Raw genomic sequence first — 17,601 nt, forward strand, 5'->3', positions numbered from 1 at the left:
AACTTGTCATTGCCAATAATTTCATCACAGCTACATCGTAATGATCCTTGGATGTATATAATGTTTCTCTCTCTCGTCCTTTAGCCAATCAGATCAAGTCTGGGAGTAAAAGCATTTCTGATTGGCTAAGGATAAGCAAAGAAAACAACAGAACAAAAGCCGGGGCTTTCATGCCCTCCATGCACTGAGTGATATCAAATTATTTTCAGAACCACCTGAAAGTCAATCTAAAACTTTTTTCAAAAAAGTGTATTTAATATGAAAGCACTTGTGGGAAAGCTCAGGACAGTAGAAAAGCATCTCGATCTCGCTCTTCCTCACCTCTCAGTAACAGGAGAGCCTTCAGGTTTGCGAGAGATGACGTAGCGACAGCTCAGACCTGCATCCTTCACCATCTGATCTCCGAGAAACTCGGCCAGACGTTTGGCTGTACTGATGGAAGTGGACTTCTGCTCGCCGTAGTCTTCCAGCTTCCGGGACATGGAGCGATTTTCCGAAATCAACTCGAAGAGCTCTGCGTCTGGCATGTTAGCTGCCTGGAGAGAGAGAGAGAGAGACGCACAGGTCAGTCGAGGGTTGAAAATATATGTATCTGTAAAAATATATATTTAAACTAAAATATGTAGAGGGGCAATGTTGAAGATATATAAAGGATGTGAAGCAGAGTTACTGTTACCACCCCGAAGCTGATCATTTTCCAATAACAGCATATTCTGAAGTGTTTTATTCCTCTTACACCATGCTAATTTCCCAACAAGAACAATTAAAAAAAAAAAAAAAATTTATACTTGTCTGTTTACAGTTACATTTAATGTGGTGGAATGTCCACAAAATAAGGTAGTTCCTGTTATCACTTACATTACAGCAGCTATAAACAGTCGCTAGCGCAAGAGCCTTTCTTTTTTTCCTCTCAAAGTTAATTTTTAAAAAATTTAGCCTGTCATGATAAGAAACTGTAAAGTATAAATTCCTTTGTCCATGAAGACTTTCCCTTGCTGGAAAACTGACTGACTGTTACAAAGCACCGACACTGGAGACTCCTTCCAAAAACTAAATAAACGTCTGCTCACATTGTTGTTATAGAAACGATAACATTAGAACAAGCGTGTTAGTATAAACCTGTGATTTGCCTTACAGCCAGAACCACTATCAGAGCTGCTGTTCAAGAAAATTAATCAACACCTTCTGACCAATCAGATTCAAGAACTCAAGAGCTCTGTGGTATACGTGTTATTTACTGTACACTAATACAACACGCTGCAGGAGAACCAGCTTATCCCACGCTACCTTGCTGTAGAGCACATCCAGCCAGTAGTCGGCCACTTTGGCGACCGAGGCGTAGACTTCCTCCAGAGTGGTGCCTTTGAGAAAAGCCTCGAACACAGATGACTGGAAGATCTTAATGAGCTGGAGCTCTCCTCTCCTCTTTACCTCGAAACCCTTCAGCTCGGCCAGAGAGCCGTCCTCGTTAAACACAGCATATCTGACAGCAAACACACACACACACACACAAACAAGCATTAAATCAGACTGTACACAAACCAGTAGGAGGTCATGCACTATTAGCTAATGTGCCATCACTAATGAAGACTTTTTAAAACTTGTCCAATGTTCCACTTATTTAGTCGCTATGTTCCCTGGTAACCAGATTCATTTTTTTCTTCAACACAGATAAGACATCCCAAAATAAGTCAGAATTGCATTATAAAGCTTAAAACTGTGCAGTTGATCATTAAATAAATGTGGCTTAGATCACACTGTTACAGAATTCTCAAATCTGATTGGTCAGAAGGTGCTGAATAATTTTCTATAACAGCAGCTCTGACGCTAATTCTGACTGCAAGTCAAATCGCAGGTTTATATTAATGCGCTCTATCGAATACGGTATTGTTTCTATAGTAACAACTAATTCACAGGGACTCGTGGCGGACGATCCACATAAACCCATTACAAAAAAAACTTATAATTGTTGATTGTCTTTGGGAAAGTCTTCAGGACAGAGGGACTTGTGCCTTCTCTGTAACATGACAAGATGTGTTTTTTTGTCCAAAAAAAAAGAGGCTGGTGAGGGAACGAGTGATTATAGCCGTTATACCTAGGGATGTGATACTGAGCTCATTTACTTGATGAACAGACAACACAAAGAGACAGCGACCTGGCCGTATTTCACGACTAATGATCAACGCCAAGCAGACTGCAGACTGTGCTTTGGGAAAAATATCAAGAGGAGGAACTAGAGCATCTTCCTACAACATAAGCAACCTGATAAATCATCTTAAACATCAAACTTAGCATGAGGAGTTGATTACTAGTAGCACACAGCAGAAATGATGCATGCTAGGTGAGAAACAATGACTATAGACAACGCTAGGCGAGGGAAAATAACAGCCTGTTCTTGATGATCAGCAGCTCTCGGTTACTGACAACGAGGGATTCCGACGCAATGACACGTACATTCCTTACAGCTGTACAGAAACGCTTTTCCGAAGTGAAACAAAACCCGCTCTTTTCCACTGCAACCCTACTCCATCTAAGCTAACTAATGTAGCTTGTTAATGCACACTTCATTTAAGTCAACTCAATAATGTTATAAAGAGCGAGTCTAGAAGTCCAAGTGTGCGCATTTAATTGCCGTTATAGGAAAATAATCAACTCCTGGGTGTTAATAGTAACTCTATTTCGCACGAGGCTGCATCACACCATCGCATCATTGATTATTTTCCTATAACAGCACACTCCGATGTGTTTCATACCCTACTTAAGAAGTAATTTAAAGATTTGGGTATGTCTTTATGGAAAAAACCTGGCTGATCAAGGACATCTGGACCAGATTAAAGTCAGTCCATGATTTTAGTCTAATGTGTGTTTGTGTGAAAAAGCACACACTTGTTACTTCTAGATCAAAGAACGTCATTTACAGATCTTGTCTAATTTCGTCAAACTAATAAATTAACTAACTGTGAACAGAGACAAAAGCTGCTGCTCTACATTCTTCTCACCTCTTCTTCAGCTTCTTGCCCTCCTCTTTAGACGCAGGCAGGATCATGGCCAGGTACGGTCCATCCACCTCAAAGAAGATGCTGTTCTCTGACCTCGTCTCGTACGTGAGCGAGGCCGGGTCCACCAGCTCCTGGTACTGATCGTTGGTAAAGCCTTCCTGTATACAACACATGAGTAAAGCAAGCTATGTAACACCAATAACACCAAGAAAATAACACCATATACCTCAAAAAATATACTCTACATATTCAAAGAACTGTTATTCGTCAGGAAGGAAATGAACCTGCCTTGACCATGATGTTCAGCATGGCCCCGGGGTAACTTATGGTCACTTTGGGCTTCTTCTCGTTGCTGGATTTGATGACAAAGTTCTCAGGGAAGGAGTTAGGCAGGACACACCAGATACCATCAGTGTCCAGCTCTAAAGGCCTCCTATACCAACAAACACACACGAAAATTAACGTTAAGGTACAGACGCATGGCTTCTGGATCAATTCACGCAATTTTAGCAAAGTTTGTAGACAGTAGAGCATTAGGGTGAATAGGACTGATTAGTATTTTAGCCAATATCAAATCACTCAATACTGAAACCACAATTATTTCACCAATAAGGGAACAAAAGTCATTTTGTAGCACATTGTTTATTACTCATTGTGAATATCTGAATTCAAATTAGACCAGTCTTTAATCATGTATGTGTACAATATGTACAATCAGGGTTTTTATAGATCTAATGTACATCATCTCATGATCTTTAGCTTTGCTGTAAAGCCAAATGAAACTGCTGCAACATACTCACGCCATGATTGGTCACATAGTTAATACATATAAACGGAGAAATCATCATTTAACGCATCATCATCATTTAAGGAATTGGAAGATTTGAAGAGCTCAATAAGAATATGATTCATTGTACATCCCTAGAGTAAAGCTTTAGCTGTGAAAACGGAAGCTCACCCAATCTGTTCGATTAGCTCTCTGGCCTGTGTGATGATGTTGGCTCCTGTGTGACACACAATGCCGGCCATTTCCATGGAATACCATCTCGCTCTACACACGCACAACACAGAGTATGTAGTTTTGAACAATGCAACAAAAAAATACAACAAAAAATCATCCTTGTACATCATCCCTGTACGGTTCAAAGCGTATTTATTTTAGAGTACGGTTTAATATAATTTAAGACTCTGGTTAAAACCAATCTGAGAAGTATCTGCTCTGTTTTTGAGCAAACTATTGTAAGGAAGTGAGACTGAGCAGCAATAAAGTCTAGAAACTTTTGCGCACCCTTTTCTCATGACGTATCCGTAGAAGGAATTGAGGATGCATTTATGGGCAAGCTGCAGAGAATCATAAAGAATCTCCATATTTTTACAGCGCTTCACTTCTGCTGCATCGCCGCTCTCCTGAGCCGCAGACAGCTTCTTCTTCCACACCTAACGGAAAAGAAACATCTATTTAGGGATGACGAATGTACTTTATAAATTAAAGAAACTGACAGTATGGTATTTTTGCCATATTGAAATCCAATGCTATAAATACGCCGACTCTATTAAAAACATGCATTATAAGGATGAGAGTGACTTCAAAGACAGTAAATTAAATAGTAAATTAAAACTTTTTTTAACCAAATGACAGGTGGTAATTAAGTAGTAAAAACTAGAAATGTCCACCACACACTAACCCGAAAGAATAGGCATAAGACAAGGCCATACAAACTCAAGTAACTCTTCACCAATGTTTCATCTAGCTCAGTTTTCTCTCAGAATGATCTGATTCCAATATAATGTGTAATGAGTAAAAAGAATCTTTTGTGTTGTTTTATGTTGTTCAGGATTGAACCCGGCACCTTATGCAGTCCTTTAAACTCATAGCGGCGATCTCGGAAAGCTCGAACCGTGTCCACGTAGAAGGAATTCTCTCTCTGACATATTGTAGTGACTCTCTCTTCCAGCCTCGTCAAGTGCACCTTCTTATAGGCCTTCCGACAATAGTCTGGGGAAGAATACACACAAAACACACTCACTCAATAAACAAATAGTGTGTTGTTACATCATTTATTACAATATCAATATTACACTGTCATATCACCCAGCCCTATGCAAAAGTATTCACCCCCTAATCCCACAAAACTTGCAGCTGTAATTGTAGCCAGGTATTTGAACCAGGGGTGTACATTCTTATGCAACCAATACATTTCTGCTTTTTTTTTTTTTATTAACATGCCATATTTTTTAAATGTTAGACATACGGTGTAAATCAACTGGCAAAAATCCCAATTCCATTTCAGTTCCAGGTTATAAAACAACAAAATGTGGAAAAGCTCCAGGGGGTGAATACTTATGCAAGGCACAGTTTCAAAGTGGAATCAATGATTACGATTAATCCAACATTCTGGCTTCATTGCTATAGAGGTAAGCAGATGGGTCAAGGAGGTTATCAGAGGTGGCGTTCGAGTGCCACTCACCTCCCAGACGTTTCTTTTCGTGCCGAGCCTGTTCCTCTCTGTTAAGCTCGTGGAAGGCACGTGGTTTTCCGTTAGGAAACAGAGGAGGGAACTTCTCAGACTCCAACTGCTGCTGAATACGGTGGAACTCACTACGACTGGCTGGCACTGACAGGAGCAAGAAAACAGGTTAGAGGTCTTGTATTGAGCGTTCCAAATCCAGACTCTAATAAAAAACATCCACACACTTCTACACAAGACTGTTTTTTTTGCACTAGCTAGGCTATTAGGAGTGTTTTGTGATGCAAAGCATAAGACATTTTTGAAAAAATAAAAGGATGGAAAACTTATATGATGATTATTCGTCTGTTTACCTGGTAATCAGACAGAGCTTCCGCCTCTTTCATCCAGATCAGCTTCAACTGGTTTAGATGTAGATATGTCTGATAAGAGCCAAAGGTCTGAGACCACTAGTGAAAATGCTTCTATTTTGCATTCTCTCTTTTTTTTATTAAATTAAAAAAAAAAATTATAATTTGATTATTTAACTGAATTATATTATCAGAGTTCGAAATATTATTATGAATTTCAAAATTCAGTTCAAAATTCGAGCTATTAAAAATGTACTTTCTTTGTTTTAAATATTTCAAAATTCTATTTATTCTATTTCTATTTCTGTTTATTTCCAATTTCTAATTTTTTAAAACAACAACAACAAAAAAAAAAAGATTTTCAATGTGGTCTCAGACTTTTGGACCCGACTGCATATTTTATTCTGATCTATCAGTCAGATTATTATGAATGTAAAAGTAGCTATTGTCTGTCCTTCAATGTTTGTTTTTAAAAAAAATATTGTTCAATATAATTGAAAAAAATATATTTTTCTCCAAGAACAGATTGAGAGAAAGCAGACGACTACAAAAAAAGTCACTCACTGATCTCTCCTCTCCACTGCCAGGCCATCCTCCTCTGGCAGGTAGCTCCAGGTTTATTAAAATCGCATGCAGCACAGGTCGCCTCATCGACCATGGCAGACGGCTGAATGAGGAGGGCAAAAATAAAATAAGTACAAAAAGGCAGATTTGAAATATAAATTCAATGATATAACAGCCTACATTTCTAATTTAGCTGTCTGATTAGGTGATGAGTGATCTGAGGTAAATGAATATTTGATTTGAAATGTTCTGTACATCTCGTTGAACATGGCTGACCTGCAATCTGTTGGTAAGGATGATGTTGGGGTACATGGCCCCTACGTCGAGATGGTAAATAAGAGGACACTCGATCCTGTTAGGCACTTCTTTCAAAGAGATCAGCTTCTTCTTGATGTCATCACAAACCTGGGGGGAAGAAAAAAAAAAAAAAAAGGAGAGGTGTTGAGTTTGTCTAATATCAGTGCTGCAACAGTTTAATTTCTCGAACCTCAGTGCTACCTGCTCAAAAGGTTCACAACCTACCCTGTATGTTTCATCACGATTTGTAAAGGATTCAGACATGTCTCATACACTGACACGTTCAATCATTCTGACCTCATTAAAGTTTGTGACTTGCTCCAGCGGGATCTTCTCCTCTTCTTCAACAGCATGCCGCAGAGTCCGCTCCACCCTCTGAAGCAGGAAGTCGAATGCTGCCGGATTCTGGACACAAACAGTTTGACAGGTGTTAGACTAAACTTAAGACGCAAAGACAGTTTAGGAAATTGGGGCTGTAGGTTCTAAAGCAGCTCCTTTCTACCATTTTGAAGCGGCACGGGATGTCACTGCGGAATACTCCAGACTCCAGAGCCTCGACATGGCCGCCCACGTAGGTCTCCGAGTCCAGGACATGGCCGTCGTCTGTGAGCTTATTGAACACCTGCTCCTGCTTGTTCGGGAAAATGATGTTGACGTGGAAAGCCTGCACCATCAACAACGCCTCGCACAGAGTACCTGAACCTTTACGCAAAACCTGAAACACACACATGCGGGAGACGTACACAGACAGAAAGTGCTGATTAAATACTATCTCTGTAAACACTGTACGATAATTAGTGTAGTAGTTACTGTATAATGACAGAGCATCAAAATGGGGATTTTCTATATTTTCAGACATGCACTTGTCACGTAGAAATACATAGAAAACTACAGACCTCGTCAGGCTCCATGGGAATGATGGTGCACAGGGCGAAGATGAAGGGATGAACATATTTCATGTAGAGATAGTAGGTAGCCACAGCATCTGACACTGAGTAGGTGGCCAAAGTCTGAAAGAAGCGAAAGATAGTCCAAGTAAAAATACGTATAGTATATAAAGGATTCATTGTTTTTAGTCTTGATGTTCAGTTTTTATTTTAATTCGTCATGAGGTTTAATTAAGCTTTTTGGGGAAAATTATATTCCTTTATATTTTAATCAACAACAATTACACTATAACAATTAACAATTAAACTATATATTTAATGACCCATGATCATGATATCACTCAACATGTCCTCCAGATCTTAATTAAATTTTTTTGAATTATTTCTCAACCTGCACAAACACAGACGTGAGGATCAACACAAATCACCATCATCATCACCATCATCATCGTCGCACACCAGAGCACACTTCCATCACAGTATGAATTTATTGTTAAGTGTGTATTCATTATTCTTTCTTTCGCTCTTCTTCAGTAGCTGCTTTATCCATGAGCCTATCCCAGAAACACATGAGGCAAGAATACGTACTGGTTTGGAGGCTAGCCCATTACAGGACACCCTGCACCTTTAGAGTACTCAATCCACCTGACGTTTTTAGCGAGTGGGAGGAAACCAGAGAACCCAGAGGAAACCCACGGATACAGGGAGAAACCCTTTTTTCATTATTGTTTTCAAAATTTTAAAATCCATTATCAGTCATTTTTGGTCTGTCCTCACAACTAAATTCCTATATGACTATAAACCATATGAGCAAGTAATAATGAAGGTGTGATTATAGAACTTAATAAGCGTACCTGCGGCTCCTCAGTGGCCATGCGGCACATCTCTTCAGGGTCCAACTCCACAGGGTCGTAACCCAGCTTGGCCTTCGCCGCTGCTTTCAGGTTGTGGCTTCCGACAGGCAGGTAACTGTCTCTCTTTACCCACCTGAGACAATCAGATATAGCAAGAGGTCAACTGCAGTGTGAAGAGACAACAGTGTAGGCAAAGATAACAGAGATTTCTCCAGAACGTTAAAAATATCACGAAGTAAGAAATAACACGTAAGAAATAATCCATGCCAGGGTGGTGTGATATGGAATGACATGAAGAGGATTATTATTATATAAATACAGGGTATGGAGCGTGCTATTCCGCTTATATCACAGCGAATTTCCAATAATTACATTTACATTTGTTAAATTTATTAATGAACAACATGCTGCACATTTATTGGGTTAAAGTCAGATTAAATGTTATGGAACGTCCAAGTTAGTTTCTGTTCTCAGTTACGTTATAGCAGTGATGAATTGCCAGTCATTCCCTCACCAGCATCTCCATTTCTCTCTCTCTCTCTTTCTCTCTTTCTCAAGGACCACAGCTTGTCATGTTTCTGACAAACCAGTAAACATAAACCTCTGTGTCCTAAAGACTTTTCCATGCTGGGAAACTTTGCAAAGCACCATGAGTGTTACAAAGTGCTGGCACCCGTGACTCCTTCCATAAATGTTAAATAAATGTCTCTGAACCAAAAACTTCACCACATCAACGATTACACCACGTTTTTCTTTGTTAAACAACACACTTTTTAAAAATCTGTTTATTATTAGTCTTAGATTATGTGGAGCGTCTGGTGTCCCTGTGAACGATCTGTTACTATAGAAACAGTAACGTATTAGAACGAGTGCATTAACATAAACCTGTAGTTAAGCCTGCCGTGCTGTTACACAAAAATAACGCAAACCTTCTGAATAATCAGATTGGAGAAAACAGTCACGCTGTGGGATAAAATGCGATAAAGCAAAGTTTGTGTTCATTCAGCAGTAATCGTCTCTTTGGCTCCTACCTGAGGCAGTCCATGTGAATAGACTGGCTGGCCTTGTACTCGCCCTGGCTGTCCTTCTGAAAACCGATCTCCTGATACATGTTGAGGTTGTGGTGAGCTGCGCGCGCCTCTACAAACGGCCTGATGGGAAACAACATGTTTCACATTAAGAGTGGACAGAAATTTAAGGTAGGTTCACGAGGACATTTGGGAATCGGTCAATTATTTTCACCTTGCTACTGATTTCAGGACGAATGTGTGAAAACGCTTCAATAGAGGTTCAATCAGACTTTTGTTAAGACCAAATTACTAACTGTAGATTTAAAACCTTTTGACAAAGCACTCTGATGTAAGCATGCACAAGCCAATCAGAGACAGGATGAGGTCGAGGCACATGTGTTTCCTGATCATGTGATGTAAGTGCGAGGAAAAAATTCACAAACAGACCTACAACAGTGCATTTTAGTGATTAATACCAAAATGTCCTCGTGAACTTGTGATTTATTTACCACAAAAGTTGCGATTCTGGTGATCAAAACAATTTTTCCTTTGGGCTCACCAGTCGAAGAAGTCTCCGTTATAGGTGACAAAAATGTTGGGTTTGGTCTCATGGATGTGCTCGAACCAGCGCTGAATAAGAGCAGCCTGTGAGCAGACAATTCAAATCTGGTTAATAAAAATCTCCTTAAGGCTGAACGCCAGACAGAAACAGAGAAGGCTCTATTTTTAGTAATGCAGCTGTAACAGAACACCGGGCTGTCTCACTCGCCTCGTCAGGTTCGTTAAACACAGTGAAAGGGCCCTCGTACTCCGGCTTAGGCGTGAACTCAAAATCCTCGATGTCCTCGGAGACGATCTCTCTGTTGGTAATGAGGAAACCCTGAGCATGGACAGAGAAAGCGATTGAGACACACTACACCAACACACTGCTCGAAAACAAGGACATGTCATACTACGATGTGTTTATGTCAGCGACATCTCTGACCTGCCCATCAATCATGTATGAGATCATCATGATCTGGTCAGTTTCTGCGTCGGGGAACTTCAGAGGGAGCTTGGTGGTCTCGATATCAAACGCCAAGACGACAGGATCCTGTAAACACACAAAGGAGGCACAGTGAGATAGGTACAGCTTTACACACATCCTGGGGAATGACTAAGTTTAAAAAAAATAAAAGAAAAGAATTTCTCTTGAAAAGTTAAACAATTCTGTTACACTGATACTTACTGGTCTTTCCACAAGGTCATCCCGACGCACGATCTCCGGAGGATAAGCACTTCCTCTGTATCGCACGTTATACCAGTGAGCCTGGAATCAAGCAGGAGTGGACAGCGTTAACATCTGTACAGCTAAAGATGTTAAAGACGAACGTTTGTTATAAAGCGTGTTTGTTATACCACAACACTCGTAAATTCCCGAATCTGATTGGTCAGAGGGTGTTGAGTAGTTTTCTATAACAGCAACGCTGGATGCAATTCAAAACACATCACACGTCTACGTATATTAATGCGCTTGTTCTAATACGTTATCGTTTCTATAGTAACGGCTCGTCCGCAGGGAAATACAGGACAGATGCTCCAAATAGACACACTTTAAAAAGTGTGTAATCATTGATATGATGAGGTTTTCTGTAAGGAGACATTTATTTTGCGTTTATGGAAGGAGTCTCCAGTGTCAGTGCTTAGAAACTTCACGTTTTTGCGCTTCCCAGTTTCTCTGCAAGCTTCTCTATGAGAAGTTGTATGTTCTTTTTGTGTGTGTCTTAAAAACTGGAAGAGAAATTGTGAGGCTGGAGAGGGAACTGTTTATAGCTGCCATAACGCAAGTGATAACACAAACTAACTTCTTTCACAGACGTTTCACAACGTTCAACCACAGCGTAACTCCAAATGAATAAAATAATATAATAGTAGTATAGGAAAATTTAATAATAAATAAAAATAATATACAAAAATAATAATAATAATAAAAATAAAAGAAACTTGATATGGTATCAGAGAAAAAAAAACACTTTGTTATGTGCTGTTATAAGAAAATAATCAACTTCACGGTGGTAACTTTGTGCCAAGGCTCATCACTCCACCCGGTCGTTGATTATTTTCCTATAACAGCACGACCCCAAGTGGTTTACTCCTTCCTTACAACCCAGATTTTTTTTTGTTTCGTAAGAACCACAGACTGTTGTTTTGCTATGATGTGTCAGGAGAGGCAACTGAGCAAAAAGTGCTACAACAAAAAGACATTTTTAATCCAGTGACCTTTGTTCTGAAAATTTCAGTGCTGTCGCCATGTACATGAAGTTTGCTTCCCAACCGGATTGATAAAATGGAGTACACAGAAGTGCGTACACAGATGTGTGGATAGCCAAATAAGATTGTAACAAGCGGGACTCTAACAGTTAGGGCTGGCTAGATGTACACTATACATCACAGCATGTGGGCGGAGCCTCTGAGGCTGACATTACGGTAATAAAAGTCAGAAAATCACCTACCACATGGATCTTGAGGTCGATGGACAGTCTAACATGGTAAGGCACGTCGTACTCCCTCATATCCACAATGTTGTCCAGCTGGTCGGCCATTTTCTTAGACGTGCCATCTTCGTCGGCCGTCGTCACGCTTCCACCTACAAGTGCGCTACACACACACACAAAACACGAGAGCCAAGCGATTACCTTATAATCACCATAAATATTATCTGATCAACGTAAAGAACACACGAGTCCCTGCCTGTTTCATTATTATTCTATGTCACTGAAACACAAATGCCTAAGATGGTGATCCAATAATATATCAATATCGTGATACAGTATGTCACAATACACACCATAATTCACAATATAAAAATATTGCGATTTTGTGATTTTTTTTTTTTTTTTTATTTTATGTCTTAATAATGGAAAGTTCTGAAATGAAGCAGCTCACATTGATGTTAAAATGTTATACTAAATCTTTCATTTTTAATTTTTCACTCATTTTTAGTGTTAAATTATTTATTTTGTAGACAGAAAACCAATTAAATAAAGCATATGGTGATTTATATTGTGTATTTTAGCAATATCTAAGTATCATGATATAATATTTTAGTCTATTTCAATTTTTATTGTAATTTAAATATCACATCAGATTGGCTGTATGGATGATGGAAACAGCCGTGAATGCAATTTTGCGGACTAATAATATTCCAAATTAACTGAATTAATGAATCGTAATAAGTCAGTTGCTGAAAAGGAATGGCGCAGGAGCACGTCTGGCTCTGCAGCACCTGGACAGCATGCTAGTGTAGGCATCGTTGGATTTCTCCCTCTCTCTGTTCTTCCTCACAGCAGGCGTGATCTCCCGCTTCACCTTGATGAGATCGTCCACTGTGTTAAAGGACAGTTTAATGTAGTTCCTCTTTAGTCCCACCAGGTGGTTATGCTGAAAAAAAACAAAAGAAAAGAAAAAAAATCAATATACATGACGCAAATATGCAGCAATAAACACACACCTTAAATCAACACACACTTTCACTTAGCATGAAAAAACAGCAAAAGCACTGCATGAAGATACAGAATCCTAAATAAATAAATTAATTAATTAAAGAGAAAAAGAAAACAGAAAAGAAAAATAAAATTAATGTATAATGAAATTATATTAAAAAAGAAAGAAAATAACATGTAAAAAGATGAAATTAAAGGAATGAAAACAAACAAAAGAAGAAACAGATAAAATAATGAACATATGAAAAAAAACGTATGAAAGAAAAGAAAAAAGAAAGAACAAAGGAAAGAAAGAATGAAAGAAAGAGCAAACAAACAAAAGAAAGAATGAAAGTACAGTAAAGCAGAGAAAGAATGATAGTAAAGCAGAAAGAAAGACGAACAGAAAGAAGGAAAGAACGAAAAAGATGGAAAGAAAGATGGAAAGAAAGAAGAAGCGAATGAAAGAACGAGGGAAGAAGTCTCCTCACCAGGTCGAGATCCTCCTTGGGGATGGTCTCTAACTTTGCGATCTTTCCTTGGAACTTTTTTGATAAAAAGGAGATGACTTCTCTCTCACAGTTCTGAAAAGAAAATCAGGACAACATCTATCTCTCTCTCTCTCTCTCTCTCTCCCTCTATATATCACACTCACACTCTATGTTTATCATCTCTGTCTCTATCACACTCACAATCTGTACATTTATCATGAGAGTTACAGCTTTACCTTTTTAGTCGCTATGTAGAAGTACGGCTTATATGGCAGTGCGACCTGTTCGAGGAAAACACAAACACACACACACACACACACACACACAGAGAGAGTTACAGGTTGTAGGTGAGAGGTGAAACCATCAGTAGTGGTGTGTTCTTACCTTAAACCTGCTGCCATCCTCCTGAATGAAATAATAATCCACTGCGCTGATCATCCGCTTATCATCATCCAGAATCTCCGTCTGCAAAAAGAGCAACAGATCACATGATCACAGGAAACACCTCGTCTGGAGAACATCACCAGTTCCCTTCACATGCATTAGCTTTCTTTAGACATGTTACATTAAAAAATACACACTCACACACATTTTATTATATATATATATATATATATATATATATATATATATATATATATATATATATATATATAACAAATAACACAAGACAAAAAGAAAAAAAGAACACTTAGAAAAAAGAACACACAAAGAATGAAATTAATGAAAGAATGAACAAATCAATGAAAGAATGAACAAAAGGAGAAAGAAAGAAAGAAACAAGTGAAAGACAAAGAAAGACAAGTGAAAGAAACAAGTAAAGAACAAAAAAAAACATTAAAAAGATTAAATGGAATGAAAGAAAGAACAAAAAACAAGTTAATGAAAGAAAGAAAGAAAGAAAGAAAGAAAGAAAGAAAGAAAGAAAGAAAGAAAGAAAGAAAGAAAGAAAGAAAGAAACCTGTAACGAAAGAAAAGAACAAGTAACAAAGATAAAATGAAATGAATGAAAGAGCGAACAAAAGAACGAACAACCAAAAGAACAAACAAGTGAAAGAATGGAAAGAAAAAGACATAAACAGAAGGAAGAAAGAAAGAAACTTGTAAATAAAGAAAAGAACAAGTAACAAAGAGCGAACAAAAGAACGAATAAATGAAAGGACAAACAACCAAAAGAAGAAACAAGTGAAAGAATGGAAAGAAAAAGACATAAACATAAGAAAGAAAGAAAGAAAGAAAGAAAGAAGTCACGGATAAGGTCTGATCTGGAAAACATGGCGCGGTTCCCACTCCGGGTCACAGTGATGACGTGGTGTATGAAACACACGTCAGTGCACTACACACTCAGCGTGGGAGGCGTCACGTCGGTACTCTGCAGACGTGGAAACACGACACGTTTCCTCACCGGATGCATGTTGATCAACCAGCCGGTTTTTTCTCCCGGCTCCTTCATGCGCTCGAAGCCGTAGCGGGCGTCCATTTCATCTGTGAACTGACTGCGCTCAAGCCGCTTGACGGCGGACAAGCTGGACACGTCATCCCTACGTGCAAAAAAAAACAAACAAACAAACAAAAAAACAAGATTTTATTACCTATTATCCAGCAGTTAGGTCTGATCCACTAGTTTGATCAGACACTGTTATACGTTTCACTGTCCATCACTCCACTTGTCTGTGTTCACTGACATAAAATTCATATTATAGCAATAATCCATGACTCAGAAACCATCCATACACCTGTACTGAGCATTTATACAATATTATACCAATATTAAACCTCTCTTCACTGCAAGTCTTCATTTATTTCCTCTTATACAGACGAAAAATGCACATTGTTTTGTATTGTTTAGGATTCAGAAATAAAAAAAGGAGTCTTTTCAGTCATACTTTTTGTTCAAAATATTTTGAGAATCAAACTGAATCGAATTGTGAAGCAGGTATCGTGATTCGAACTGAATCGTGTCCAGAGTGTATCGCTACACCGCTATCAGATCACAAACGGGTGCTGTCGTACTGAACATCAGCACGGCTGATCGGCTGTAAGCACGCTAATCATTACTGAGTGTAACACAACTCACTGCCATATTGCTTTAACAATATTTAAGCAATACTTTCAGTCAAAATTGAAAGTAACACTTTCAGATGGTGCTTAGGTGAGAATAATCCAGTGGTGGGAGAACGATTTCGTAATAATAATAATAATAATAATAATAATAATAATAATAACAATAACAATAATAGGGTAGATAGCTATATACGTAGACAGACAGACACATTGATAGATAGATAGATAGATAGATAGATAGATAGATAGATAGATAGATAGATAGGAAGACTTAAAGGGATAGTTCACCCAAAAATGAAAATTCTGTCAGTTACTCACCCTCATGTCGTTCCAAACCCATAAGACTTACGTTCATCTTCGGAACACAGACGAAGATAATTGTAATGAAACCTGGGAGATTTCTGTCCCTCCACTGACAGTCCATGTAACCCAAACTTTCAAAAAAGTAATCCATGTGACTCCAGAGGTTTAATCTCATGAGAGATCATGAGAGAACAGCGACACGTGCGTGTTGTGTTGACGTGAGAGCGGAAGTGCCGCATTGTTTACAGCAGAGGCAGAGCAACGCTGTGTGCAAGATTCATTCATTACATTCTAAGATGATTTTGCATTTCCTGGATGCCAGATCCTTGAGAAACGTCCGCTCTCAAGTCAACACAACACAACACACATCGTGGTTCTCCTGTGAAGATATTTTGTGAATAAAGACTTAATTTTAGTTTTTTGCGCACACAAAGCATTCGTATCGCTTCGCAAAATTGGGATTAAACCTCTGGAGTCACATGGATTACTTTTAAGATGCTTTATGAACTTTTTGGAGTTTGAAAGTTTCAGGTACATGGACTGTCAGTGGAGGGACAGAAATCTCCCAGGTTTCATTACAATTGTCTTCATCTGTGTTCCGAAGATGAACGAAAGTCTTACGGGTTTGGAACGACATGAGGGTGAGTAACTAATGACAGAATTTTCATTTTTGGGTGAACTATCCCTTTAACATGATGAACTGCTAATAATATTAAATATTTTGCTTTTTATTAAAGTAGGCTTGTCACTATTATTATTACTACATTTTTGACCTGATAGTTGAGTCTCTTTCAATTATGTTTTAATCATTATTCTCACTCAAACTCTTACACCCATGAACTATCTATATCCGTGCTTCGTCACTGAAACCTGCTCCAGATGAAGTAAGGAATTAATCACTCGTGGACATGCTCATGCTGTTATAAGGAAAATAATTAACGCTGGTGAGGTGTGAAGCGGAACAACACAAACCTGAGCTACAGCTCTGAGTTATTTTCCTATAACAGGACATCCTGAAGTGTTTAATTCCTCTGACAAGACATATCAGTTTACCAACAATCACATGCTAATTAAAGAATGACATGTCATACTTTTTATCCGTTTATAGTTACATCCATTCCAGGTAACTGTACATAAACACCAAAAGTAGAGTGATGGATACTTTTTTTTTTGTAGTTGTGTTTCCATAGTGAGTTTATAAACTCTATAACCAGGTGACAGTGTTTGATGAATAAGTGAGGTAAAAGTAATAATAATGTTATGTAAATAAGGTTGTTTTGTTAGTGAGTAAATGTTTTAATGCTCTGTAACTCACTGCTGTTTGTCCTGATCAGCTCCTCCACCCCGGTCTGCTTTATATCTCCCACTGTTCTGTAAAACCATTGCAGATTTTCTCCAACACAAGCCGGTTATTTCCTCAGGATGTTATTGCTAATGATGTTTTTTTGTCCAATAATAGCTACAGATTTCCAGCTAACCGCCGTTCTTCCTAGCTTAGCTACCCAGTGCACTGTCTTTGCGTTTATACAGTATTTACTTTCCTTCTATTACTTTCCTTACTCTAATTTAATAACCTGAATCCATACACGTAGCTCGGGCAATCTGTTTATTTTATCATCTAACATTAATATATGGCTAAGTTTCTGTTTTTAATCATCCCTGCCTCTAACATGCAGACAGAATTTGGCGCGTTCTGCAAGCACCTCCTCAACTTCCGACTGTATAACCCCGCCCACTATACACTACAACCAATCCCAACAGAGAACGCACAATAAGCTCCCGCCTCTCGATGATAGTTGACCAATCGGAAGCGTGAATAGACATTTTCGGTATTTTAATTTTGCAACAAAATA

The 17,601-nt window shown here is 38.6% G+C and overlaps 1 protein-coding gene across 1 annotated transcript in view; it reads right to left on the reverse strand.

Moving 5' to 3' along the window:
- Nucleotides 1-17,518, reverse strand: part of pole (polymerase (DNA directed), epsilon) — a 33,822-nt gene extending 16,304 nt beyond the window's left edge. Inside the window, exons 1-26 of the mRNA XM_053228997.1 lie at nt 17,064-17,518; nt 14,787-14,922; nt 13,766-13,846; nt 13,618-13,662; nt 13,382-13,474; nt 12,695-12,849; nt 11,922-12,066; nt 10,658-10,738; nt 10,415-10,522; nt 10,199-10,309; nt 9,989-10,074; nt 9,451-9,570; nt 8,420-8,552; nt 7,575-7,688; nt 7,181-7,393; nt 6,976-7,083; nt 6,658-6,786; nt 6,382-6,484; nt 5,468-5,614; nt 4,850-4,995; nt 4,288-4,436; nt 3,958-4,050; nt 3,284-3,432; nt 3,000-3,153; nt 1,288-1,483; nt 322-536 (exon numbers count right to left, since the gene is read on the reverse strand). Coding sequence (XP_053084972.1) covers nt 322-536; nt 1,288-1,483; nt 3,000-3,153; nt 3,284-3,432; nt 3,958-4,050; nt 4,288-4,436; nt 4,850-4,995; nt 5,468-5,614; nt 6,382-6,484; nt 6,658-6,786; nt 6,976-7,083; nt 7,181-7,393; nt 7,575-7,688; nt 8,420-8,552; nt 9,451-9,570; nt 9,989-10,074; nt 10,199-10,309; nt 10,415-10,522; nt 10,658-10,738; nt 11,922-12,066; nt 12,695-12,849; nt 13,382-13,474; nt 13,618-13,662; nt 13,766-13,846; nt 14,787-14,922; nt 17,064-17,131 — 3,278 coding nt within the window. The 5' untranslated portion in view covers nt 17,132-17,518. The remainder of the gene's footprint in view (nt 1-321; nt 537-1,287; nt 1,484-2,999; nt 3,154-3,283; nt 3,433-3,957; nt 4,051-4,287; nt 4,437-4,849; nt 4,996-5,467; nt 5,615-6,381; nt 6,485-6,657; nt 6,787-6,975; nt 7,084-7,180; nt 7,394-7,574; nt 7,689-8,419; nt 8,553-9,450; nt 9,571-9,988; nt 10,075-10,198; nt 10,310-10,414; nt 10,523-10,657; nt 10,739-11,921; nt 12,067-12,694; nt 12,850-13,381; nt 13,475-13,617; nt 13,663-13,765; nt 13,847-14,786; nt 14,923-17,063) is intronic.
- Nucleotides 17,519-17,601: the final 83 nt, after the last annotated feature.

The sequence above is a fragment of the Pangasianodon hypophthalmus genome, chromosome 24 (genome assembly GCF_027358585.1).
Source record: "Pangasianodon hypophthalmus isolate fPanHyp1 chromosome 24, fPanHyp1.pri, whole genome shotgun sequence".
Taxonomy (NCBI): Eukaryota; Metazoa; Chordata; class Actinopteri; order Siluriformes; family Pangasiidae; genus Pangasianodon; species Pangasianodon hypophthalmus.